The sequence below is a fragment of the Triplophysa dalaica genome, chromosome 24, assembly GCF_015846415.1.
Source record: "Triplophysa dalaica isolate WHDGS20190420 chromosome 24, ASM1584641v1, whole genome shotgun sequence".
Lineage (NCBI taxonomy): Eukaryota > Metazoa > Chordata > Actinopteri > Cypriniformes > Nemacheilidae > Triplophysa > Triplophysa dalaica.
In genome coordinates this window covers 4,995,041-5,022,899 of record NC_079565.1, presented here as the reverse complement: position 1 = coordinate 5,022,899, position 27,859 = coordinate 4,995,041, and the positions used below count along the sequence as shown (strand labels likewise).

Here is a 27,859-nt window from a genome sequence, read left to right as displayed (position 1 = left end):
CCATTAAGAAGAAGGAGCCCCAAATCTGAAATACCTACACATACTCGGCCTGGCCTGACAAAGGACTCTTTTAAGAATCCTACAAAGCAAGCTGAAGGATAATGGTTTGACTGTGAAGGAACCTCTGTGCCTTACCGCCACTCTTTTGTCTCCCTTTCCGCAGTCTAGTTCTTTCAAATGCTAATTTATATAAGCCAAGGGAATCTGGGGGTTGGGGGTTAACACTCAAGCTTAGAAATCTCAATATTCTTGTCTAGAGCTTTTCCCTGACTGGTAATCTTACTCGAGCCTTATTTGGGATGAAGATGACAGCCGGAAGGTTTAAGCATGTCAGTAAACTTCCTGGGGTTTGCTGGAGAATCGATCTGCACTGAAATGTAAAATCGGGTTACCTTCAGATAAACAGGAAGGTGAGGAAGATGACTGAAGGTGAGCTCTCACCTCGGCTTTGCTCTGCCTGGCTGCCCAAACAGACCTTAATGCTGTGAGACCTGTGACAGGTGCAGTACCCTATGGGAAAAGAGTCAAGACTGGACTACTAGTGTGCAATGCGATGCTGTGTGGTTTATAAAACAGTGCTGAAAATATACAGTACACTGTATATACAGAGTTACATTTTAATAATGTCAAACATTCTGAGATTTAGTGTTTTTTCACCATTTGTGAAATGATTTGGCTTTGTAGGATCTAACAGCTCTGAAGCCGCTCAGCTTTGGGACTGTGTTTTGTACAGTGCTGTCTGAAAATAGCACTTGCTCTTGTTTCGAATCTCTTCCACTTGACTGGACTTCTTCTGCTTGGATTTAGCTAGAGAAAAGCTTTCAGACAGTTTTAAGTGCATCTGAAGTCAACCGTTTTATAGACTCTTTCCAAAAGACATACTCTTTTCTGTACTTGGACATCGAATAGCCGAAGTTGTTTATAGACTTTCAGATGTTCTGCCACAGGCTTGATGTAGTTCATGGCTTTTTAGCTACTTTGTTTCTGGACCACAACATGTAGTCACACAACAGAAATGTATACACTTTGGAATCTGACAAGCAGCAAATTAAAGTAAGAATAACACGGCATTGTTATTTCACCCTTTAGTCATGTTGTATGCTTTTTTATTATCGGGATATCGCTGTCCTTCTGAAACCTTGTCTCTCAATATTTGTGTAATTTTTTTTCCAAATCATTATTATTCCCCTTTAATGTTTGCCACTGGGTTTTGTAAATATCTAATAAATAAAAGGTATTAAAAACACAGTATTTAATCTTTTAAACTTTAAATTAATTGAAAAATAGGGAATTTGGACAGAAGGACAGTAACAATATGTTACGTTACGTTATGTTCCCATTATGTTACGTTCCCATTATATTCATGTTCTGTTTCTGCTACATTATATGTTATATTCCTGTTTTGACGGCGTAAATTCCTCAATTGAAACCCATATGATGGTCATCAAAATTCATTCACACCCGTTTGGATTTTTACTTGAACAGATTTTCGATAATTTACTTTTATTAGTAATCCGCTAATTTGTTTATTACATTTATGCATTAGGCATTCATTTATGTATTTGGCACATGCTTTTAACGAAACTGATTCCTGGGATTCGAACCCACAACCTTTGTGCCCCTTGCAACGCTTCACCCATTGAGCTACAACAACACAGTTCCTTGGCAAATCCCAATCTTGCAAACGTTTCTCTGGCGAACAACAAGATTAACAAATCGCTGCTGTTGGGTTTTCTCATTAAAAACAGATCAAATTTAAAAATCAAGGATGCCTGCTGCGTCTGGCTTGTTGACCTTATGAAAGCGACTCTTCGAGTAAGCGATTGCGCCGGGGATACTTGTGGCTTCAGGGCTGCGAGTAATTAAGCGTGCTAATAGCGTGTGACTAATGAGGATAATAGTTTATTCTTGTTCACTCTTCACAAAGCAAACAAAGGCGCTCTGTTTGTGGCTCACTTCATCTTTACATGTCAGTTCTGTTGCTATCTCTATTACATTACATCCTATTTTGTTTGCACTCTTGTGCTCAGGTTTTGCTCCGCTGAATTTTGAGTGCTTGTGGACAGGGTAGATGCTATTTGCTATTTAAATTTTCATCGCGGTTTGTGTATTACACCTTGTTATAAACTGTCTACACATTGTCCCCGCCAACTGATGGACAGATTATAAGGTACCTTCATCATAGCCGTCTGGCTCCAATCTCACCTCGTCCTCCGCCATCTCGCTCCCCATCGGCTGTTATTGAGCGTGGAGTGGAGATGACAGGGAGGTAATTGAAGCGAGGAGAGTTATTCCGTTATATTCCGCCAACCGATCAAGTGTGCCGAAAGACATCCACAGTCTTCCACATAAGGGCCATTATGCCATGTCATGTTTCCCTGCTGCCAACCGTGACATCTTTGGAAAAACGTACCGCAATCATATTGACCTTTGAATACGTGGTGCAAGTTTCTTATGAGATGACACAAAAAATATCCTGTCACAGCATGTCAAGCACCATTATCTTTGTATTATTTTCATCAAAATGATGAAGCAAATGAAGACATCGAATTTCGCCGTGTTGTTTTACTCTACAAATGCTATTTTAGAACATTTAAAACTCTGCTCTTGTCCTTATTTCTGTTCTTAATGATTTGTCTCGGATCAGATAACGTCTGAAAGCTTCAGAGAGAAAGCGAGAAGTCTTATTTGTGAGATTCAAAACGACGTCCTTCAGCACAATCGGCCCATGCAACGGTTTATCTGTGATAAATAACCGTGGTTCAGTCTTTATTAGCTGCCGTCTCCAAGTGCCTAATGATCATAGCGGATACTAATAACCCGGAGCGCTATGTGGGCACGGGCATCAATGCCTTATTGATCAGCCACACAGAACACACACTGTGCTCTCCTCTCGTCTGCCAATACACAACCGATCTGTTTGTGCCTGGAGCCTTTTAAAACCCATGGAGGTCAATGGAGGATGAGAGAGGCTTTCATACGATGCACTTCATTAGCCCGCTAGATCACAGAGAAGCAGATGGGGAACTTGAAGTGCATGCATAGGGGTAGGTGAGGACAAATTACAACTTTTTATAAAGTTTTCAAGTTTCAAGGTCATGGGTTTGAGGTTTAGTGAATGCATGTACTCCTTTAATGCATATTTTTGGTGGATGCTTTGATTCAAGTTCACAAATGCAAATATAAGCGAAATAGAAATGTATAAGGAAGCCTGTCTATTTATTGGAATTTGAATACCAATGTGCGTGTTATAGCTAAAACAAAGTAGCAAGTAAAAAAAATGTCTAGGTTTTGTCATTTATACGTACAAATGATATTGAAACCCACGAACTCAAAACCAAGACTTCAAACGTTACAGCCACGTCTCCCGAGGAAATCCTATGCGCTTATTCGGCTGTGACTCATCCCCAAAAAGCTCCAAGATAAAACTGTTTAACTACAAAGCCAAGATTTCTTTGAAGGAGTAGATGCACCACGGCAGTAAATTTCAGGCCTCTCCGAGTTTCTTTCTCTTGCTATCTTACATCCCCTCGAGATCTCTTCTCTCTCGAAGTGAGCTCCGATCAATTCACTGCACCACAGATAGCCCTTTCCACTATTCCAAGCATCTCTACTGCAGACAACAGAGAATCTGCTTCACAACCCTGCTTAAACAATGAGCTGCTGACATCATAGATCAGTGGGCGGAGCTCTGCTTATGGATAGTTTTTACAAAGTCGATTCAATTTAGCATCTCAAAATTACTATTAATTTACTTGATTTACAAAAATGAAGCAATTTTTACAAATATCATATTGATAATTGCTATCGATTATTATTACTAGTTCAGATTTTCAGGAAATCTGTGCTGTTGGGGCAAGGATTTCTTTCATTACTGAGTGTAATGTGTGTGGGTGAGTAAACATGAATTACAAAGCCTAATGTCTTATTCAGCGGTCTTTCATTATTGTTAATACCCGGTCCGGTTCTTCTCTCGGTCTCACTTTACTGTCATTAAGTGACGGCAAGGTGACTCTTCAACAGACTGGCGCTGTGAGGTCAGTGTGAACCCCGGCCGTCTGTTCCGCTGTGTTGGACAGGCTGCAACATAAGGCTAAATGAAGTTTAAATAACACTACACTAGCTGTATCAGGGTCAGTTTCTGTTTCCTCGTTCAAAATGATACAGGCTCGATGAAAAGTCTGATCTCATACCCCCACAATGAGATTAATCTGTGATGTGGATCCAAGAACCTGAGGGACCGGAGTGCTGCATGAAGTTGGCTCAGGTTTGGCCATCGAGGCATGGCTCTCGGATCGCTCTTCTCGGCTCATCACTTAAATCTCCTTAGGTGCATTTGAATCGCATTAGGGATTGCTGACTCTGTGGTATTCGGTTTCAGATCTGTCCCTGTCGAGCAGGCTTAATTTACAAATGAGACCATTATTGGTAGTGCTTAACCTCTGGATTTCCATCTCCTCCAACTGGACTTCCCTGTGGTGACCACAGTGTGAACTGAAGATGATAAAGCTGAAACTCACAGAAATTAATAAAAGGAACAACATTAGACATATGTCATTATTGATAAATGTAATTATTGCAATTTGCATCAGGTCTACTGGAAAAAGACAATAGGCAGACAATATACCTTGATAATGATTTCTTAAGACATCTGTGCTTTTTCCATCAGTATTGATTTAATCCAGTTCTCTACCGAGGGCACCGTCATGCTTATATTGAAAGGAAGAATGCATCATTGTTTCTGTGTGTTTATTGTGTCATTAAAAATGCATAAAAACAAACATAGTGTGGAAAATCTGTCAACCACTCCTCCTGGATTCTTTGCTTATTCCTTTGGAGGGCAGCACCGCCCTCTTTCTGCTGATTTGACACACACCTTGCACCTCATTTTCTGCTTGTCTCCCTGATGACATCATTTTCTATCACAGAGGTTAGAGAGGTGTGAAGGCCACTGTGTCCTCGCAAAGCAGACACTTCATAATTTGACCACCTGCACCATCTGTGAGAGAAACTCTTGTATAACTCTCGTCTATAATTATGAAGAAATCTATACAGATACAAATACAGAATGATTATTTTAGGCTTCCTAGTTGCAATGCTGAAGATAAAGGAGCGGTTTCCCGTACAGAGCTTAAGACTATTCCCAGACTAACTTAAATGTTAGAGGTTTCTTGAATGAAAACATCACACTGACATATCTTAAAATATATCGGTGGGTTTGTTTTGTCGCGAGATACACACCAGTAATGTTTTTTTAAGGTTTTTTAGAATGACTTAACTATCCTAATTTAACTAAGGCATAGTTCTGTTTAAACTAATCCCTGTACGGGAAACCGCCCCTTGGGGTCTACTGTGACGGCAGGAATTAATAAAATGTAAATGGACTGTCAGTGTATATATATATATCTAAATATATTGATTTATAGGGGTGAGGGTTTGAAATGAACTATGACGGGTAACAATGTAAAAAAACTAGCCAATCCATCAGGTTATTTTCATAAATTATGTTGACTTTTTTTGCTCGCATAAATCCAGAACTGTGCAAAAATAAGCGAAAAAATTACTCCCACGAATCCTCATGATGTTAAATATAGCCGAACGGCGCAGCAAGTGCGCATATCTGACTGACTCGAACATACTACGCAGCAAAAACGCATGCAAGCAATGGCGAAGATTAAAGAACATGTGGCATCATTTTTTTGTAGTAACTATACCCAGTGTGAAATGAAACGAGGAAGCACAAGAAGAGGAAATCATAAGTTTTAACGTCAAGTGGCAATCTGAGTTTAGTGTTTTAAAGTAACTCATCGGTTGAGGAGGATGCTTTCATATAACGTTACTGTGATTGTAACCGTGATGTTGTAAAAAGTTACGTCTATTTGACTACAGTATGTAAATCAGCTACTATTTAATAATTGTGTAAAATCTTTTAATGTGAATAATATTTTTAACCGCAATAACTCATCCCCATTGCAAGATTTCTCTCAGTCTTTCCTGTAAAACGATATATGATTTAGATCCACTATGACAAATTATTTATGTATTTTAAATACCACTCATTAATGTTTGTTGAAAACTTGCACATGGTGCTCACGTCTCTAGCTTTCTCTTAATTTTTCTCTCACTACAGCAGGCCCATCTGCCCCCCACCACGTCGTCTTCTCATGCTGAGTGCGCGTGCTTCGCGATCCACCAAAATAGCTTTTCTTCGTATGGCGTGAGGGTTAGAAAGCCTCTGCTCGCGACCTGGCTTACATAACTCCCCTCGAGTTCCCAAAACGCTGAAAACGACATCTCAAACAATGAGAGTAAACAAACGCAGTGCCCTACTTTAAAGGAAAAGCTCAGTGCCGGTGTGGCTTCGCTCTTCCCTCCCACGAGCCACGTGTCTCTGAATCCGCGTCCCAATTTGCATACTTCCTAAATAATGTGCACGATTAGGATAAGTGGGTCCCAAATCAGTTTAAAAATAGTTCGCTTGGATGCTCCCTAGATTGTATACTATTTCTGGAGGTCTTTCTCGATTATATTACATTAATCTTACCTGACTCTTGTGTGCTGTGCCATTTTTTTGGTCACTCTAGGTTGTTATGATCCCGGTCTTGTATAACTTGTGCATGTCTTAGCACGGACCTTGATGCTTGAAATTGGGTTGCGACATTTTTCACATACCAGTGGGCTCATACGTGGGTGTCGGCAGACAGATGATGTCAGAGGCCTGTAATGCATTAGCACCTTTGCCGGAGGGTCCTGTGTTTACCCGCACTGAAGTCTTAGACTGTGGAATGTTGTGTAAACATTAGAAAAGAAACAGGGGAGTCCCAAAAACCTGAGGGTGTTAAATCTGTCTCAAGACTGCCAACACTTCTTATCCGCGCATGTCTGATCTTGAGAATACTCCAGGCGAAGAATGTTATTTTTTCGATATGCTATAATAAAGCTAAACCTTTTTAAATGAAAATGTTCACATTCCAAAAAAATGTGATGTATGTGATACTGTTGTATTTTACAAAGTAGACAATTCACATGAATCTGGATGATCTCAGTCATGCATTTTAATACAATCTGCCTTCACCTCTAGACATTAGAATTAGAGGTGGAGCATTTTTTGCTTTTTATAATAATCCTAATAATTCACACAAAATTATCACCTCTTAGATTTCTAAATGGACACAGCAATGTAACACAGTCTTATTGTAAAAGTATTGAACAAAACGTATTGCTTCCAATGGTCGGAGATTTAGTGTGACCATGTGCAGCAAACAATACCGTATTTATCCATACCTCCATTTTTCCAAGAAGCACAAGAACACATTTTACGTTGTTTGGTTTTCTCATTTAACTCTGAAGTCCACAATTGTTGACAAAACACTGACCCGCAGTGTATCCTGTTTTTCATATTTTTCACAGTCAGTGACGGTGACATGAAACCAGGGAATATTTTGGTTCATTCCTCCGCCCCGCTGTACTCGTAAAACTGACAGCGAAAAATCTCACACATCAATGTGGAAGTTTGAAACCGATGATTTTCTCTCGACTGTGTTTCAATAAAGTGGGCTTCCTTGCCATTTCCTCCAAAGGTTTCAAAGCAATTCCCCATCGGTTCTCTATTCCCCAGGCTCGCCTTGTTCAAAACAATGAACTCTGTGGTACAAACACTACCCACTACCACGCGTCTGCCTTTTAAAAGCTGTTCTAAGCCTGATGTCTGGTCTGTTTCCCCGGAGATGTGTGTTAAACCCACATACCACAAAAGCTGCATGTTTTCTTCAGGACAGGACAGCTGTCGATTGCATCACCGGGGACATTAACGTCTGATTGTGTCTGCTCATTTGATCACGGCTGTATTGGAGCTGGAACGGATTGATCTGGCATGTCCAGTCTAATGAAAGGTAAATGGATGATGAGCTCGTGGTATCTATGACAGTTGAGGGGTGAATGCAATGAAGAGTCCATGAATGCCGCTCTGTGCCCGTTTCTATCTCCGAGCTCCATATTGTGTAAATGAGCTGGGCCGCCGCCAGCAGATCTCAGTTGTGTGGGTGGCTGTGATAATTATAATTGATATTATTTAATTAAACGTGTCTTGTGGAGGAAAAGATCTTGCAGAATGTTGTGTCTAAGCATGCCGCCCACATGTTTCATTGTCCAGGATGTATTTACGACGAATACTTTGGCTGAACTTCATTCTGCTGATGACTGTTGTTTCACACATTGGAATTGAGTTTTCTTAACATTAAGAAATGCTCTGTGTAGGCAAAAGTTAACTTCACTGAAATAAGGTTATAAATGCAAGAAATGACAAAAATGATTCTTTCTTCCGTGGAACACAAAATTTTATATTTTGAAAATGTTTCTGTCGTTCTGTGTCTATACAACGGAAGTCAACGGGGTCCAGTGTTGTTTACTTACCAATGTTCTTCCAAATATCTTTTGTGTTCTTTATTTATAGGAAATAAAGTCATACAGGTTTGAGAGAATACATTTTCATTTCTGGGTTCAGCATGACGATGTGTATGAATGGTAAAAACATGCGAGGTATTCTCAACCCATGTCTGGGTGAAAAAGCAACCAACCCAACCGTTGGGTTTTAAATCAACCCAGCCATGTGTTGCAACAACACAGCATTTTGTGCTCTTTCTTTCTTACTTTATTCATAAAGCACTTGATCCAAAGTGCTGTACAATACAGCTAAATATAAACACAATAAGTCGATACAACACAACAACAAAAAATCACAAATACAGATGATCTCAGCAATAGTTAAAATCAACAGACAGTATGTGTTTGGTAGGGAGGGCGCAGCTCTTACAGACATAGGTCATTGTTCCATAAACTAGGACCAGCAACAGTGAAGCTCGATCACCTGTACAGAGGAACCTTGATCTAACAACATAGAGAAGATCAAGATTAGATTAGATATAAGGGGCCTATTTGGTCCATGAGAAGAGATTGCTTCAGATAGATACTATGGTGTTGGATTATGCAGATATTTAAAAACAAACATTTGAAAACATTTATAGATTGTTTCTAGAATCATTGTGCTGAAACGACCAGGTTAATGTATAACCCAGCAGTTGGGTTTGTCCCTTTTTGACCCAACTATGGGTTATAAATAACCTTGCATTTTTATGTACTGGGGCTAATGATCAGCCCAGATTGTTAATAGTGCGAGTCTAAAGCAATCTGACCGAGACATCAGCTGTGAAGTACGATCAAAGAAGTGTGATCTCAGCTATCACTTTTACAAATGTGAAAATGAGACCATATTCATCACCATCTCCCTAGACAGAGCCTAAAATTAAAAGCAATTATACACTTTATGAATTCTTTTTTTGTAAAACATTTAGATGTAAAAGGATCCCGGACAATGGAAATGTTTTAAATCAATAAACCACTCTTTAAGGCACTTTACGGGACAAAGCAACACAGAATTATTGCAAAAATGAAAAGTGTCCACAGATGCATCTAACTCGACTAGTTTTTGTAACCTTTTTAACCAAAAACAAATACTGGAAGTGTTTCTGAGCATTATAATAAGTTGCTATAGTAATCTCCTAGTTTGGCACGATTCACTGCGTTATTCTAATCACAAATTGGCATCGTGTTTTCCTGCTGTTCACAACACCATTAAAACAAATGAAAAGAGATGGGAAAAACATCTCATTCTGTGAAGCTTAACATCTGAGATTTTGTATTCGTTGTAGATTCAAAGCCTGCAGGGTTTAGTACGGCTCTGTCAGATTCTTGAGAAGTTGTTAAGGATTTCGTCGAATTGTTTCAGAGAAATTTTAACCAGGCAGTGAAGCCCTGTTCAAATATACATGAGCGAGATGCTTTGGAGCCTCGATTACGTTCTGGTTCACAGAAAATGGAGGCAAAACACACTTCTGAATTTCAATTAGCAAACCCGCTCTGCATGAGTCTGCCGGTGTTGATCTGCTTCACAACTGCATTCACTGAGCAAACATATTTCACTGTGCGCAACGAGACGATCTGAAAAATAAATGTTACACTTTGTGAAAAATAGAATAAGTAATACGGTGCTGGTTCGCAATTAGACGCAATCTCCTGAAGCCTTTCTGGGTCAAAGGTCACCCAAAAAAACAAAACACTCGTATGTAAAATAGTAAGATTGAAAGCACATTATTAAATACGGTAGTATAGTAACGATTATCTAATGAAATTACAATTTTGGGATTGAATTTGACGTTTTCTGGTTTAAGCATCATCAACGCTGCATCATATGTGCACTTCAATGTAGTGAAGGTCTCTTGCTTTGGTGTCTACAAAAGAGCTTAAGGGCTGTTATTTGAGATCTATCCTCAGGGTGTGCAGGTGGCCTGTCAGACAACATGAGTGGCAGGAGGACTAGACTCAACATTCTTGCCTGGCATAGGATTTAACTTCAATTCACCCAGGTTGCTCAATCTCCAAATGCCTATGCCCTTGTCAGAGCTGGAGGGCTCTTCTCACCCGTTCCCAGAATGCACTGGGATGTCAGCCCGCGATCAATAGTTTTAAATGGAAATCGCAAAGAAGTCTATGCAGACAAAATAATGGAGATGTTTTAGATCATCGGCCATAAAATCTTACACTAAATACTCAATTCAGCGACATGTCAATTCTTGTTCTCCCAGACGGCAATTTACGCAGTGGATAACATTTCTAATTTGAAGCAATTCAAAAAAAAGAAATCCTCTAGGACTTAGCTTAGGCATTATACGATTTACCTAATAATGTAAATCGCTTTCCTGTTACATAAAAGAAAGAACAACGGGATGTTTCATAGAAGAGCATTTAAAAATAGATATCTGTTTTCAAACCTTCAGTGTGCTTATGAAACCAGTCTGCAAGCATCAAAAAATCATTTATTCAAACCCTTCAATCGAGTGAGTGCGTAACAAACACGTCTACTAGAAATTCAGTTCACAAAGACGCCAGTGGGATTTTCAGCATAATCCCTAAATGTCCTCTTCAAATGGAAATGTTGAGCAGGGAGGCATTTACATTAAAGATTAAACTCCCTCCAAAACATAACTTAAATCGTTGTTACTTTTCAAGCGTCCGTAAGACCGAGCGAGAATATCAACCCTTCATTTCAGAGTTACTGTTATCCAGGGGAGGAAAACACCAATACCCTCATCATCCAAAATTATACATGTAGTATCATGTGCAGTTTTTGCATTCAGTATTCTGACACAAACACATAAATAAAATGCATTTTATCAAATGTGTACACCTTCAGTAATCTGAGAAATGTTCCGTAATCTTAAAATGAATGTTGTGCTGTGGAATCTACACGAGTTCAGGTTAAAAATCACAGATTCTTAAAAAAACAAATACAGGTCAAATCCTGCTCGAGCAAGCTTGCACTTTCCCATGGTGACGTTCTGTTGCTGCGTATCTGTAGATATTCAACCGTAGGTTTGTCCATCCCGTAAATGCATTGTAGCATCCGAAAGTGTACTGGAAGCAATGGAACGCGACCATAGACATGCTGCGCTGGCAGTTTTAGTGAAAGAAATCATGCTTTATGTCTCGGCAACATTAACGTTGCTCCCGAACGGAAAACTGCAGGAATGTTCTTGGCCTCGGGTTGGGTTGCAAAAGAGTTGTCACACTAGCAAAAACACGAAAGACCCGTGAAACAGAGCAGAAATTGGTGCAAGAGGTTATCGAGTCATCATGCCTCTGATTTGGCAATGAACAAGCATTGGCTAGCTTTGTGCTGTAGGGAGAAGAACACAAAGATTCTCAGATTGTTTTTTCCTCTTCCAGCAATGGATAGTCGGTTTGTTTTCAGGCTCTCTGCAGAGTGGCCGTGAGCAACAGCCCGCCACGCCACGCCCAGCAGAGGTGCTTCGGGCCAGCCAATGACAATCCAGTCCTACTGTGCTCCATTCAGTGTGGTCAGAGGACCATGGCACCTGCAACGAGAGAAATGCATCGCATAAACCAGACTTCCTGAATACACAAAGCCAAGCACTGTAATCTGAACCCATCCACTGCACTTGATGCAAATGTAGCAGGCTATTTAAATTTAAAGACTGAAAAAGGGAGAAAGGAAATGTACAACTCATGCCAATAGGTTGCTCCAAAATAGAAAGGATAACCACATTTCTTTTCTCTTTTTGTTTAAGTCCCTTTGACCATTACGATCAATGAATCTTTATCGAAGATATCAAATGTCTTGTAAGCTTCGCATGGCGGAAAGAAACTATTTGTTGTGTGGGGACTGGGGAAATTTTGAAGCCTAGTTTTTTGCTAAAAAAAAGTTTGTCTGTGTCAATAATTAGGTCAAATAAACAAACCAAAAGGGAAGAAAAATTTGGCATTTACAAGAGGATAGGAGGAAATATAAGCAAATACTTTCTCAATGTAGTTCTCAATACAAAACTGTAAAAAATGACTGAGAAAGTGGCAGAATCAATAAGTTTTCAATATTAAAAAAACTTACACACAAATATTAATGTAGAGAGAAGCTGTTAATTTCACAGATTTGACTATCTGATTATTTTCTGACAGGTTAACTGGTGCATGAACTGGAAAATACTACTGAAAATGTTCAAACTTAGAAAGCATTCAGTATTAAACAGCCGTAGTTTTAAAGACGTAAAACTTTCTGAATGTCACTGACGCAACATCTATGTGTGCCATTGCCTTTGAAGAAAGACTCATGGAAAAGCCCTCTGGGCAGGTGAAATGGAGTGCATAAATCTAATACCTCTGTGCCTGCTTTTAAAAAGTCTTCTAAAAAGTCTACAAAGACCTGGATACAAATATTATATCTATAGCAGAGCAGAGCGATGATTTCCCTATTTTGGCAATACTAAAATAATAATTATACTATTGAAACAAATACAACAAGAGAAGCATTTCAACATTAAGTTAACCTAGGAACTGGATTCGATGTGTAGGAATTGAACATTTAAAGGAATAAAATATTCCCAAATATACTTTGGGAATCACTACATTAAACAAAAAGCAGCAGAAAGATACCTAAAAATGGGTTATTCAATCTCAAGTTGTCCAAAAATGATCAAGTTTGGACAAGAATGTACAAAACATCTACACATGTGCATGTACATTGTAATTTACATTAAAGATCAATTTTGGTTTAAGAATTTATAACCATCCTATGTTGAGGTATTGAGGATTCCATAAACATTTGTTCAACCGAAATATGTTGCATGCCAAAGACGTCTTCTATGGTTAAACAAAGTAAAATAAACTCAGTTTGTCAAAAAAATAAAACCTGGTCAAGAAACATCCTTTGGACCACATGAAACTGGACTGACCCAAATCAATCTATTTGTATACTGTCAAAACTTGCCACTTAAGAACTTGAATGAGACACATTTGCTTAAATAAATAAATGAACTCATCATCAATTCTGAAGTCAAGGGATCACTCCAGATGGAAATGAAAAAAGATTCATATAAAAATAAGACATTAACATTCAGTGTCAATGTGGCGTGAAGAATTTTCTAGTAGACAGCAGCGCAGCAATTTTTGCTCGATTAAACATGTCTACAGTAGGAGATGCTTATCAAGCACAGACGCTGAAATCTGTTATGTGGGGTAACAGTGGACGTGACATTACTGCCTAATGCGTTGATGATAAGGGATAAAATAAAGGACTGATTACAGTGAGCTGGTCTCATTCCAGGAAATGGAGAGCCACTGCCACAACTGTACAGCTAAGTGCCAAGTCCACAGTTATCCGGCCTTTAGCCGTCCGCGTCACTGAGGATGAGCCTCATGGGAAATCCAGCCATTTGCTACCTGTATTAGCCTTTAGCTACCAGTAGGGTGAACTGTGGATTCTGCCAAAACATCATGTTTCCTGCTTCTGTAACATGTATGCCACAAAAAGAGATTAGATTAAAACGGCCCAATCGGATTTACGGCCTCTGTGACAAGAAAACAATTAGCTGGTTTAGGTTTTCTAAGCGCCCCTCCTTTATGGGAGGTAGTGCTGTTTGGCAAAGGGACAGGACTGATTCAACTGGCAAATTACCTGGATTAGTGAAACACAATGCTGTCCAGTGGAACAGCACTGTTGGCAGAAAAGGCAGTTCGTCTTATGGAGGACATATGCCATGTGCTACAACAATGTCAAACGGGTGTCATTACTGGCCAACAATCTGCCATGTCTGCATATTTCCTATTCACGTTACCTGAAGCTTCTGTACACAATTTAAGCCTCGCTAAAATGTACAAACAACCATAAAGTTTTAGCCAACTTTTACTTGCTAAGCATGTTTACACAACAGATTGAAAATCTATGTTCCTGTCTGGGGTGTTGGCCTAGATACCATTTTCTGCCGTTTTCATACATTCAGTGGTCACCATACAAACATAGGGCTCCAGACAAGGAAATCTATTAAGGATCAATCGGCTTCTATAGAGGAAAAACACAGGCGGCAAAATCTTTTTTTTTTTAAGAGCCTCATAACACGAACCTAAATATTTAAAATGACATACTTTTAGTTTTCCTGTCGTGTGAACATCTTCCCTCTCATAGGTTTTGTTGACATAACCTTTTATTTCAAGTTGTTTTTCCTCAAGATTTTTTAAGTTACTTATTGGTGAAAATCGAATTCCACATAATAGTATTTCTTTCCATTTTGTCCACAAATATAAATGTGTTCAAAAGTGCTCTTTAATAAGTTCTTTTTAAATTATCCAGTGGTGTCTCAAGTAATAGATGGATAAATTACGTTTCCTGATCTTCTCCGTGGTTAGATCGGTTTTAAACGTCTCAAGTATCACATTGACAGATTCTATTGAGCCTGAGGATGAACACAGCAAACAGAGTATTATAATCATGCGCTCATGTTGTGTTTACTCAATAACAAGCGCTAAAATACGAGGAATTCAATGGCAAAAATGAAAGTGTCAGAACAAAAGATGCATTCTATCTAGAAGCGAATGTTCACCCAGATCTGCCTGAAACACCTCGTCTGACCACACCCCCACAAATCTAAGTCAACTCATACCACGAATTGACGAAGACCGCCCAAATGTATAAGCAAGTAAGGTGGGCATACCTGTAAGTACAATTGCTTTAGAACCTGATTTTCCAAATATGGTAAGGGGCGTCACATTTCCATCACACGCTTGCAGTATTCCACCAATCACTACGCACTGGGTAACTAGCCAATCATAGCACTAGTCGCTTTTCAGAGCGATGAGCTTGGTTTAAAATCTTCGCACTTCATAGAGTTGCAAACATGCACAGCATGTGGAAAATACAGCATTTTCCAACCTTAAATCGTGTATACAGATTGCATTACATATATAACAAACGATAACATTCGTTTTAGCCGTGTCATTTGACCCCTTTAAGTGCAGCACTTCCATGGTCGCCAGTCTCTGCAAAAATATCACTCGCACATTAATATTTTCGGTAGCAAATGCGACGTTTTAGTCGCAGTCTGAAGACCCTGAAAAAGAACTTTTGTTCAGAAATAACAGACGCAAACGGTATCAGACTCCATTCTGAGGGAGATTCCAGAACACAAGTAGCTTCAGAAATCCAATACCAGGTAGAAAGCACAAAAGATGCCAAGGTGGGCATGTGGGTATACTCTTTGTATAATTCACTCAAAAATTTTAATTGTTCAATGTCATTCGAAACTTGCATAACACAAAAGACAATATTTTGAAGAACGCTGATAACCAAACAACATCGACCCCTATTGACTTTCATTGTATGGACACTCTAATATAAAAAAAAAATGACCTTTGTTTTCCACAGACAGTGGAAGTTTTGAATGACACGAGAGTGAATACATGATGATGATCTTTAATTTCGGGTGAACTTTCCCTCTCCACTACAATGATTCTTTAGCATTGACTAAGTAACACAAACCACCACAGACTGCAGTGAAGGGACAACGGAGGTGACGTGAAGCACTAATGTTACAAATACAGAAGCTGAAGGTCATCTGTTGTCAGATCAGAGGAGCAATATAATGCAGGATATATAATGAACGATTTAGATGCATATTAGAATAGTCATTTACATTAGGTATCAAACACTAAAATCTGTCATTTTTAGAAGGTAAATAAAATCCAAAACTGGTAACACTATATTAAGGTACACAAATTCACTATTAACTAGTTGCTTATTAACATTCATATTGTTTGTATATTAGTATGTATAAAGCACATATGAATGCCATACATTCCTTAATCATACCCAGTACACAAACCTAAAAACTACCTTATAAGCAGTATTTATGAGTTTATTAAGGCAAAAGTCGTAGTTAATATTAAGAAATGGACTCCGATCTTAAATCAGACCAAAAAACTATAATTTCAAATCCAACTAATGTACCCATGCATGATTTTCGGCAAGTCATCTGATAATGACTCTATTATCCAATTTATACGGCGGGATTCAATTAAACCACAGTCCATTTCTGCTTTCTAAAATGGATTACATAGGTACTCTCCTCCCTGGCTGCTGCAGTTTGTAAAATATTTATGGACTGAGAGTGGAATCGCATCCCTGTACCAGCCATTACATCATTTGAGCGACTTCTTCTTCTTTGTTTTGCTTATCTATAAAGACACACAGAGCTGTTCCAGTGGAGTCCAACAGGTATTTTAAGCATAAGAGAGCGAAGAGCTCTCCGAATACACTGCTCGCCTCCATAAATTCTTCATAGCGAGAGTTTCAAGACCCATCAGCCTTTGGTTTTATTTTACTGCCTCAGATATGGGAGAATTTAGAGAGGCTAAACAGGGTAAAGAGAGACGATTGACACTAAGCCACTTCCTGTGGGCGTTTCTGGAGCATCACGCCGCTGTCAACATCCATCGACAGGCCTGCCAGAGCGTCCTCCAGACATTCTGAATTTGTACCCCCCGGGGCTAATTATAAAAACCAGCTTTTGCTAGGCCACCTGCTTTACTGTGAAATGAAGCACTCGTGGTGTGAACAGAGTCGCTGGCTGGTGAAAAGTGCTAATGATTACTAAGAGAAAAAAACATTTTTCTAATCCTTGGAGCATGATAGTCCCTCCCCGGGCGGCCTAATGTGGGTGACACGAGTGAGAGATGTTCAGCTGACTGTTAGGATGCATTCATGGAGATGCTTTCGGAATAACTTCACAAGAGTAATTGGTGTGCTTCGACACAAGACTTCTCAGAGAATGGTGGCTCATTCAACTATGTAAATCTGACCGTTTAGTGCTTAAAGTGATGAGAGACGAGCGATCATGATTGCATAAGAAACGATAATGGCTCCAACATGACTAAATAAGTACGACTATTATGATCAAGCCTAATGCACATAGACAATAAACATTAAATTTTTACATTGCAATACAAAGGTTATTTGCATTATGAACCCACAAGGGGTGTTGCTGCAGTGTTTGCTGTCATGGGAAAGTGAACATTGTATAATTAATTAATAGGAAAAGCGCACATTTAAAAATCATTACGGTGGCTTTAGATTGTGTATTTGATGGGAAACAAGTGCACTCAAGTATTCTCATCCTCCCTCCTCACTACTGTAGCTGTAATTACAGACACTAAGCCACTTTGTGCTTCCTCTCTCAACCTGATAGCCAATTGACAGAAAGGGCTTTGTAATGTGGATCACAAATTAATATTTCAATAGCTTGTGAATGTGGACGCATCACACCAATTGACCAAGAAAATGTGGGATGTTGAAGCATCAACCTTCATTCATTCTCAATCCATTCTTAAAGGACCAGAGTGTCATTTTTTGGAGGATCTATAGATAGAAATGCAATATAATATACATAACTATGCCTACAAGCGTTATGTTTTTATTACCATAGAATGAATAGATTCTGTCTACATACACCGCGGGTTCACGCCATTTCTACTAGAGGTCGACCGATATGCGTTTTTCAGCCCGATACCGATACCGATTATTTCCATGCAAATTAGACCGATAACCGATATTTTGAACCGATATATATATATGGTGTAAAAACATAAATTAATATAGAAATTAAGAACACATGCTCTGAAACATTTGAAATATTTTTAATTCTGACTGAGAAATCTTAATCATAACACTAATATTAATACTAATAAAAGAAAGAAGGGAGCACCCAGCAGAATTCTGTGAACATTTTGTAAACCACAAGCAACACAGTAAAAAACAACAAGCAACAAATGAAAAAATGAATTGAATGTAACAAATTATATTTATTTATGTAAAAAAATATGTTCTGATGACTTTAACATTGCATACAATACTTTTCAATTAATCATTATGCTAATCATTGGATTAACTAGCACAATTTGAATTTATATATTAAGTGTAAATAATTGAATTGCCTTCATAGCTTTATTGTGTATGTTGTTGAAAAGACCGCAATATTTTCATGAAGCTATAACATGAGCATGAGAGCGCTCTGACTGAAGACCGACGATTCAAGTTCTTTATGCTTTAAAATGTCTTGTATTTTTGAAATGGCGTCATTTTAAGTGACGTGCAAAACGCCAGCTCTATCAATTACAAGAAACGCGTGTGCAGTGTGCTGCTCGCTTGCAGAGCAAATCATTGTTATACTGCTCCGAAATTCAGGCACTTATTATATTGAAGTGTTTTGCATCTTCAGTGCAGTGGATTGAGATTTATTTCAACGTCTGATGCTGCTTTACCTCATAGAGCATGAACCCGAAGCAGCGCTTTCGGTGTGACAGTGAAAAAAGACCTTCTGTTCCGCAGCCTCCCGTGTTGATTGGCCGGACTCGTGACTTAGTCCCAACAAATCAGAGGGGCAGTGGGCGGCCATTACTCTAGGCAAACCCCTAGAGTGACGTATTCCGACTGCTCTCGCTAAATCCTTGGCTGCGTCAGAGCCAAAAAGCGCATTTCAAAATTAAATGAATTTATCGGCAAATCGGCTTTGAAAATGATCGATATCGATTATCGGCTAAATCCTTAATATCGACGCCGATAATCGGCCAATTCGATAATCGGTCGACTACTAATTTCTACAGTAGCTCCTAACGAACAAACTGCTTCAGGAAAGAAGCAAAAATGTGACAACATCCTAGTTCTGTGTCAGCCACCGTAGTGCTTCGAAATGGATGGGTGAGGGGTGACGTCAGCCATTAGTTGCAATTTCCAACCTCACAGCTAGATGCCGCTAAATTTCATACACTGCACATTTACAAAATAGTTTCCCACAAATATAACACCCCGTCATCATTTATTCACCCTCATGTCATTAAAAACCTATATAAAAGAAGATATTTTGAGGAATGTGTCAGTGGTTTTGTCTCCATGCAATGCAAGTCAACGGAACAATGTTGTTTGTTTACCAACTTTCATCAAAAGTACCTCTTTTTGTGTTCTTCTGAAGAAAGAAACTCATACAGACGTGAGGGTGAATAAATTATAAATAAATTCTCAACTTTGGATGAACTCTCCCTTTAACCGACAGCCACTTCTCTAGAATATTGCTGAATATACTTGCTAGACATCACCACCCTGATCCACTCTCAAATGTCTCAAAGGGGATGAGAGCACTCAGTTGCTTTCAAAGAGGGCTGCCAAGTCAAATTTAGCATTTTGGCATGCAGATATCTCGACAGAAATGACTGTTTATACATCAATATCAACAGCCTGCTGACTTCAGATCCTCCTAAGCCTAGAATTATGACTGAAGCAGAATTTAAGCACCTGCAATACGCAGCGATTCTGTTGTGCACTGTACAATGATAAGAAAATACAGATGTTTGGCGGAATACTAATTTCTGCAGTGTTCACCACATAAAAATGAATGAGATGTATAAACTCTTACCCAGATCATCTCCATACGCTTCAACTGGAGTCACCTAGGCAGGTAGATGTTTCCAGGTGCTGACAAACGCTGTTGGTATCAGTGAATAAGGCACGGTTGTAATACTGTTCCAGCTATCAGACGTCGGGTCATAACAATCCAGAGTTTTACACCGCTGCGTCCCAAAGTAACCCCCTACAACATACAGTTTATTGCCAGAGGCTACAGCATGGCAGCTCATTCTTTTGGAGGTCATGTCACCCACACGTGTCCATAGATTGGTCTCGCAGTCGAATCGGTATGCGGATGCTGCGGTAAACTCCGTGTCTCCACCCATTATGAATATCTGACTGCCGAGGACCGCAGCAGCCGTGTATCTCCAAGGTTGCGGGCACTCAGCAGCTATGGTCCAGCGATTCCCAATGGGGTCATAACACTGGACCTTGGAGGCCTTGTCCCTGTGGATGGTTGTTCCACCAAACACGAAAAGTTTTAGCTTTGCACTGACAACTGCTGCATTGCTGACACCATCCCGAAGTGGTGCCATCATTGTCCATTTGTTGGTTAGTGGGTCGTATCGCTCCACCTGTTTGAGAGACACTGAAGGGGAGGCCGGGAAGACACCTGCTATAGCGGTGTGACCCCCAACAACATAGAGACTGTTTTCAAGTTCAGCCGAGCCGTGACCAAAACGCGCTATTAACATTGGGGCACCTTTCGACCATTCTTCGTGAACAGTGTCGTATATCCAAACGTCCTTCGATACTCCATTTTCCGATCCCCTTCCTCCGGTCACATAAACTTTGCAGCCAATGGCACATGCGCTGAATTCCTTCCTAGGACTGGGAAGATCTGATTTTGGGATGATCTCTTTTGCTTTGTGGTCCACTTGGTAGATTTTATCACACATGAAGGTCTGCCCCCCAAGAATGAGCAGGGTGTGCCCGGCTTTGCGAGGCCTGGCGCAGGGGCTGGTGACCACACAGTCATTCTGAAGAATCTTCTTTTTGCACTGCATTGCCTCATCAACGATCAGTCTGCTTCTTTTATCCGACATCACAAGTTCTTCACATGCAACAGCCTCAATGAGGCATTCCGAAGGCAACAATGCAAGGCGTATTCCTCCTAGCAGATGAGGAAGATAGTCTCTGCGGCTATCCAAGTCGTATCGAACCCAGCACATAACCGCGTTGAAAACGATATGTTCATCTTCAATCTCCAGCTCGTCGCTGAGGATGAGATCCATAAGCTTGTCTTTCGAGAGGCTACAGAAGTCTTCCGTGTCTCGAAGAGTCTCAAAGTGGATGAGGCACATCCTCCATGACAGCTCATAGAGGCGCTTGCACTGATGGGCATCGGAAAGCAGCATCATCCCCAGGCAGTTTGACGCATGCAAGTTCTTCTCCAAAAACTCTGCTGCTGCATCTCGGATGTCATGAAATTGCAGCATGTCTCCGGCCTCGAGAAGTGATTCCGCGTTCTCCTCGTTGATGATGATGCGTGAGGAGTATGCAAAGTCCAACAGCATCTCCAGAACCTCCGGGTGAACGCTGTCACGGAAGTTAACCTCGTTGTCCAGGCTCTCACGGAGGCCGCCGCTAAACATGGCTTCAAAATAGCGGCTGCATGCTGCGAGAACAGCTCGGTGGCAGGGAAAAGAGCGGTCGCCAGCCCATAGCGTTACATCAGTAAACATGCACTGTTTGCGAAGGGTGTTGAGGTGGGTGAGGACACTGTCTGGATGGGAGGGCTTGTGGAAGAGCGAGATGTTCATGGAACCTGTGCTCGTTCTCGACTTGCGGTTTTCATGGACGCTGACAGACATCTTTTCCGGCACATCCAGGTTTCCACTGGTTCCAATATCTCGAACTACCAAAACACAAAATCACAGTATGAGAGGTTGGCTAGCTTTTTGCCATTTATTTCAGTATTAATCAAAGCTGTACGAAGGTTGTAAAATGGATGTGTATGTTGCTAAATCAACAAAGTTGAGAGCAGACAGGCATCATATTTGTTAGCGGCAGACAAATGTACTATGAGTCTTGGAAGATCAGCTTCAACGGAGCTTTTGTACAGCCTCTGTGTTCATCTTACATAAAAAATGGAATTGCTTGAATGCTATTTGTAAATTTGATTTTAGAGGTAGATATGTACAGAACACTTTATAGACGAAGTGAAGACTTTGCAATTTTTATGCAAATAATTTAACATTATTGAAATAACAAATAAATAATATAATAATATGTTGAAATTAATAATATAAATTTATATGCAATTTGGCTATACCACAAATGTACAGAGTAGCTATTTTTTTATTTCATTTATAATAATACTTTTATTTTTATTTTATATAGCACTTTATTAAATGTATAACTTTTAATTCTTGTTTGGTAAAGTATGTAATAAATACCAGGGTAAGTAATTCTTTGAAAACAATAACTTTGCATTATGTTAAAAATACAATTAAATAATCAGTACAATGAACAAAGGCTTTAAAAAGCCAAATGTTCAGAATCTTACCCATACTGTGAATTAAAAAAGCGGGAGAGCATTACAATTTAGCAAAATTAGTTTTTTGACAAATGTTGTTTAGATGCCCATTAATCTTATGTAGTCACTCATGTAAAACACGTTTATAAGAAAATAAATAAATCCATCATATCTAACTTAAAGTACCCAAGTTGGCTGGACCTATGTTTCCTAAAAGCAAACATCAATCTTAATGACAAAAGTAAATAAATAATACAGCAAAAGCGACAAGCTTAATCATTTTCCATATTGAATTTATGCATATTTTTATTTAAAGCTTTTCATGAATCAAACTGAATAAACTCAAGATTTTTGTCTATCAATAACATAAAACACCCATTAAATTTTGTTTTATGAAGCACATGATTTGGTAAAATCCAGACAGTTTTGCCTCAAAGGGTAAGACTAATCTTTCAGCAGCAAGCGTTCAATGTTACCAGTGGCTCTTTGTGCGATTGAATGTGCTTGCATGCGAACCGGATTCTTGACATGATTTGAGACTATTGCGACGAGAGAAGGGAGGCTAGCATGCACAAACATCAGCGGGGTCTTTATGGTTCACACTCTTGGGGTGACAAGCATCACAATGCCAGAGGTTGACCACAAAGGTCAGAGAGCTATCCGTGCAGAAAGTTATGCAGGAGGATAAGGGCAACCCGGAGGCTGCTATGAAGGGAAAAGGGGTTGGATGCAGAGCTGCTGAAGAGAAAGGGGAGCAAGCAGGTGTCTAAACCACTTACAGCGGCAAATACTTCTTGCCCACGCACAGGCACTGACAGTGAGGATGTGAGGGGGGGTCTGCATTGATCCAAAAATAGTGTCCCCTCAACAGGCCAGTCGGACAGAGCTGTCCTTTACGGGGCCAAGAAGGAACAAATGAAAAAGAGGTGTTATTTTTTCTTATACAACACTATCTCTGAAATGACAGACTATAGATCGTATGTTTTTTTTTGGCTTAAATGTTGCATAATTCTGTGACCATAGTGTTTTGGTCAGGTTTGTAGCTGAATGAAAGAAAACACGGTTGAAGAAAGAACGGCACTATTATTTCACAGCTTGACGAAACTTCCGTGGAGTTCCTACATAGTTCATCCCATCGCCCATGGTGACCATCACTCAACAGCAAGAGCCGTGCCAATGTTGCTGAATCATTCAATGTGAACAAACTATCTATCCATGCAGATATTCTCACCAGCGTGAATGACACCTTTTAATTGCAATGCTACTAACAGGCACAAAGGTTTTCTCCCATTGAATGTTCTTCCTCTGTAAACATCCAGCCTACTCGGACTAAATAGCCTTTCCAGGTTCTTTTCAATGAGGCTGTTGGTATTCCAGTGCTGTATTTCAGCTAGCCTACAGCAAAGTGGGAAGGAAGTAGTTTTTTTAATTGTGTAAAGTCAAAAGCTGACAACCTCACTGGTTTTACAAAGCTCAATGGATCGCCGATCTGCATGAAGCTCATTCGCGAAACAAAGCGCTACTGTCGGCTTGATTCACTATCTGACAAACACAGGAAAGTCAGAAAGAGTTTATCTTCATGCTGTACCTACATCGCAGCCAATCACGTCAACAAATTATTGCAATACGCAGTCCAAAAAGTTATGGTCAAACATATTTTGGTGATTTTATTTAGAGTGTGAGATACAGCCCTTATGAACAATAACCATGCGGTTCATACTTTTACTACAAATACCAAGATTAAATTATATTTGTGTACTTGACAAATGTCAGCCATAAATGTGTCATACGGAGTGACAGCAAAAATGTTGAAAAAACTAACAATGAAGATAAATCTCACTTATATTAAAATATAAATAGTAATACAATTATTCATGTTTTCGCATATATTTTTTGATGTCACATCATAGGACACGTGTTTGGTCGCTATATACACTGTAGGTTAAAGGGATAGTTCAACCAAAAATGAAAATTCTGTCGTCATTTACTTCCAAACCTATATACATTTTGTTTTGATGAACACAGAAGAAGATTTTTGGAAGAATGTCAGATCTCACCCACCATTTACTGCCATAGTAGGGAATTTAAAAAAAATATTATGGGAATCAACAGGGGATGAGAGTTGTTCATTTTCCGATATCTTCCTGTGCGTTCAGCAGAACAATCTGTGGATGAGTGAATGACGACAGGATTTTCATATTACAGTGCGGTAACCCCTTAACTACCCATTTGCTGTTGTGAGAAGTGTAAACACGCAAAAAGATTAATTTAAAACAAAAACTGTGGTTACAATAGTTCACTTTTGTGATAAGCAATGGTAAAGTAATGTTAAGGTTATGCAACCTTGCAGGAGTTAACCACAGCCAGAGAGGTTAAACTAAAGCTTGTTGACCTGTGGCCTGTATCCTTAAGCCGGTTTCAGTTCTTACCCAGCTAAGTTAGCTTTTGTTTGAGCATACTCTTAGTTTTCGGGCTCACGAAGGTGGATTGGTTTTGAGTGGGTTTCGTCGCCATGGTAACTTAGGCTTCACGGCTATCTTGCTCCGGATCAGGTTTTATTCTGGGTTAGAGATTGCAAAACCAAAACTGGACCATTCATATTTGAGAAAAGTGACATATCTGACTCATGGACGCCACTTCCCACATATATCAAAACTAGATTCAGCATTCAAGCTCTCCCGGCACATAGATGCGCCTGACATTTTGGTAAGGTCCACTGACGTCACTCACAGTTCGCTAGAATGCCACAACACAGCGCAGCCATGGCATTTTAAATTCCCGAAACATAGGATACCCTTTTGTTGTTGTCATGTGTTAGTGAAGGAAATATAATATTAGAGTTTACACAACAACAAATATGTTTCCATAATCATTCACAGTCAGCTTGATCTGGAGTGTTAACGGACCGGCTTGACAGGGTTGATGTGAACGTGTCCCTAGTCCAAATAACAGAACTTAACATTCATTCAACTTAAATCATTTTAAGATTGACAACTATATAACAAAATCCTTCCCCTCCTAACCTGTGGATAAAACAAACCGGAGCAACAGTTACAAAGTAACCCAGTTCCAACCGAAAGCCGCAGACTTGGCCACACAGACCGGTTCGCACCATTTCAATATGGCGGACGACTTGCATATAGCGGCCCATGGAGACAGATGCTAATGCGGCATCAAGTTTTGATATCTATCTCACTCCCCACGTATCTCTCCCTCCAAATTAAAAAGATATTCAAGCTGCTTTGTGTTTATTTGTATTGTATATTTAAATGTATTAATTATAATTCAAAACAGAGTTGATCATTCATATTTATTAATTTATATTAAACATAGCATTTGAATTAAACTATATTCGTGTAAAACCACACTTTAATATACAAAGCTTTTTTAATTAATGAAGCTTACATATGAAGAGATACGTGCTGCTCTTTTCCAAAACGCATTAAATGCCAATTAAAAAAAAAATGAGTTTGTTATGCCATTTTGCTGTGTATTAAACCTATTCACTGCTCCATCAATGTTTCATGCCAAATCGCTATATTTCCTTGTTTAAAATCTTCTGCAAGATGCAGTTTCTTTCCAAAATGCTATAAGTGCCGAACCTGTCCTCTCGACCAATCAGAATTCGCTCGTTAGTGATATTTGTATGTGTTATTTCTAAATTATTTGATGTATGTGGTGGAAAATATTGAAACATGAAATTGAAAATATTTATTTTATTTGACTATTTAGTTTGTTACTATTTATTTTATTTGGCTGTTATTTATTTCATGCATTTGCATTTATTTGATTTATATTAATTTATAGTATTCAGTCCCTGATGTCATATGTTTCATGTTCTCTTGTTTGTTTGTTTTTAAAAAGAAATAACACCAAAAAAGGATGGATTTGTAGCAAAACCTTTGAATTTATAATCAACGATATTGACGTTTCATTTAACAATCATTGTTTAACATGTTCAGACTGACTTCAGACCATTTTAACAGGATAAATTGAATAGAAACAAAATGTATGGGTCTTGGTAAAAAAAAAAGAAATTTTCATGAAAACTATTAAATGGATTTATAGCGTTTTGGAAAAGATCTCTTCATATTATCTTTTGATCTTTTTGTAAACCTATAAAAATAATATAAATTCAGTTGATTCTTTATTGATATAGTCTGTAGCTGCCTTCTCAAACTTTCACTGCAGTTTATTCTTGCCTTGTAAATGGGTTTCAATTCATGACATTATTTCTTATTGATATCTTCATGATCAACAGAAAAGTGAATTGCGCTGATAATGTTCCGTGAGATTGGCTGTTTTCCGCACGTGTCACACTCTCAGGTGCACGCGCCTCACAAACTCAGGATCAAAACCCGACTTGACGCTGAACGTTTATAATAAGCGTTGTGCTGCAGCTGAACATGATCGGGTTTGTTGGTTTTGTCAACTCAAAACTTACTCTGCAACTCAGTGTTTGTTCACCTCGCTTCGTCACTTTGTTGACTCGTTAACCAATGTAAGGTTAACATTGCTACACTGCTTTCCTGTAGCTCAGTGGTAAGAGCAGGGTTGTGGGTTCGATCCCAGCGGATTGCAAGTACCTATGTAAAATATATAGGATAAAGCAATAATGGATAAAAGCGTCTGCCAAATGTCTAGATGTAAATGTAAGGCCACAGGAAAGTTTGACAGACTTTCTCGAAATGTCACTGAGGTTCGATTTAAACTTTTATGACGACGCAGACTTTGCTGAATTATTTAAGAGCAAGTACAAAAGCAGGCATAAATAAAGAAAGACGAGAAAGTTATACAGCAACGACTACAAATAGCTGTGTTTAGGTAAACAGGTGTGGGGAGAAGCAACGGGAAAGGTCACTTTCGTACAGAAGACTTTCAGAAACGCGCACGCATACTAGATGAGAACTCAAGCTAGTTAGCCAGCTCGCTAGTTCTACAACAATGTAAACAGACACGAAGAACCGTATCAATGAGGTAAAACATCATTTTCAGTCACAATATAACTTAATTAGCACTTAAGTTACTTAATACCGGCGACTGCTCAGTCAACTTAGGCACATGAGGAGAGCTAATGCTGTTAGCGGAGTCGTAACTTAAGTCAGTAGTATCGGCATGCAGAAGAAAGACTGACAAACTCAAGCGAGCCCTGTGTCCTTGTAAGTCACCATTATGTTCTGATTTACACACATTTCTGGAAGAAGCGAGAGGTGGACATCAATCCCTGACTGAGTGTATCGGCTTTTCCAGCTTTGACGAAACAGAAGAACAATGCAGATGTTGGTAACAGTGTTATTCATTTGAGGCTTCTTCCACTAACATAAGAGTATTTTTTAGAAAGACGGCGACATACTTACAGTGTTACGAGCGCTGGAGACAGATCCCGACGTTGTGCGGTTTCGACACCGGTGAATGAATCATAGTTTGTTCCTCACGGCTGACTGACGGTGTTACTTTGTTAACATTCCAACCCTCACTGATACAAAACTGTGGAGTCTCCTGTTGTAACATCCAAACGCGGGGGAACGGGCTTTAGAGAGTGATTGACGTGGCGTTGACCAATCGCCGACCGGGAATGTATGCAA

At 39.3% G+C, this 27,859-nt stretch overlaps 1 protein-coding gene across 4 annotated transcripts; it reads right to left on the bottom strand.

The window, feature by feature from the left end:
* Positions 1-10,851: 10,851 nt before the first annotated feature.
* On the bottom strand, positions 10,852-27,784 carry LOC130414199 (kelch-like protein 25). 4 transcript variants are annotated; one of them, XM_056739970.1, is made up of 4 exons: positions 27,632-27,784; positions 27,465-27,524; positions 19,806-21,653; positions 10,852-11,930 (listed from the first exon to the last, which is right to left on the bottom strand). In XM_056739970.1, the coding sequence occupies exons 2-3, from the start codon at positions 27,490-27,492 to the stop codon at positions 19,840-19,842; spliced, it is 1,842 nt and encodes a 613-aa protein (XP_056595948.1). In that variant the 5' UTR covers positions 27,493-27,524; positions 27,632-27,784; the 3' UTR covers positions 10,852-11,930; positions 19,806-19,839. The 4 variants fall into 4 exon arrangements, with proteins under 4 accessions (XP_056595948.1, XP_056595947.1, XP_056595949.1 ...); XM_056739969.1 differs by lacking the exon at positions 27,465-27,524 and adding an exon at positions 23,054-23,165; XM_056739971.1 differs by lacking the exon at positions 27,465-27,524.
* Between the last annotated feature and the right edge of the window lie 75 nt (positions 27,785-27,859).

Coding starts and splice junctions, on each gene's coding strand:
- LOC130414199 (XM_056739969.1), bottom strand. CDS start 23,117: ATGCAGACCCCCCCTCACATCCTCACTGTCAGTGCCTGTGCGTGGGCA. Junction 21,654..23,053: donor GGCAAGAAGTATTTGCCGCT/GTAAGTGGTTTA, acceptor GTGTTTTGGTAG/TTCGAGATATTGGAACCAGT.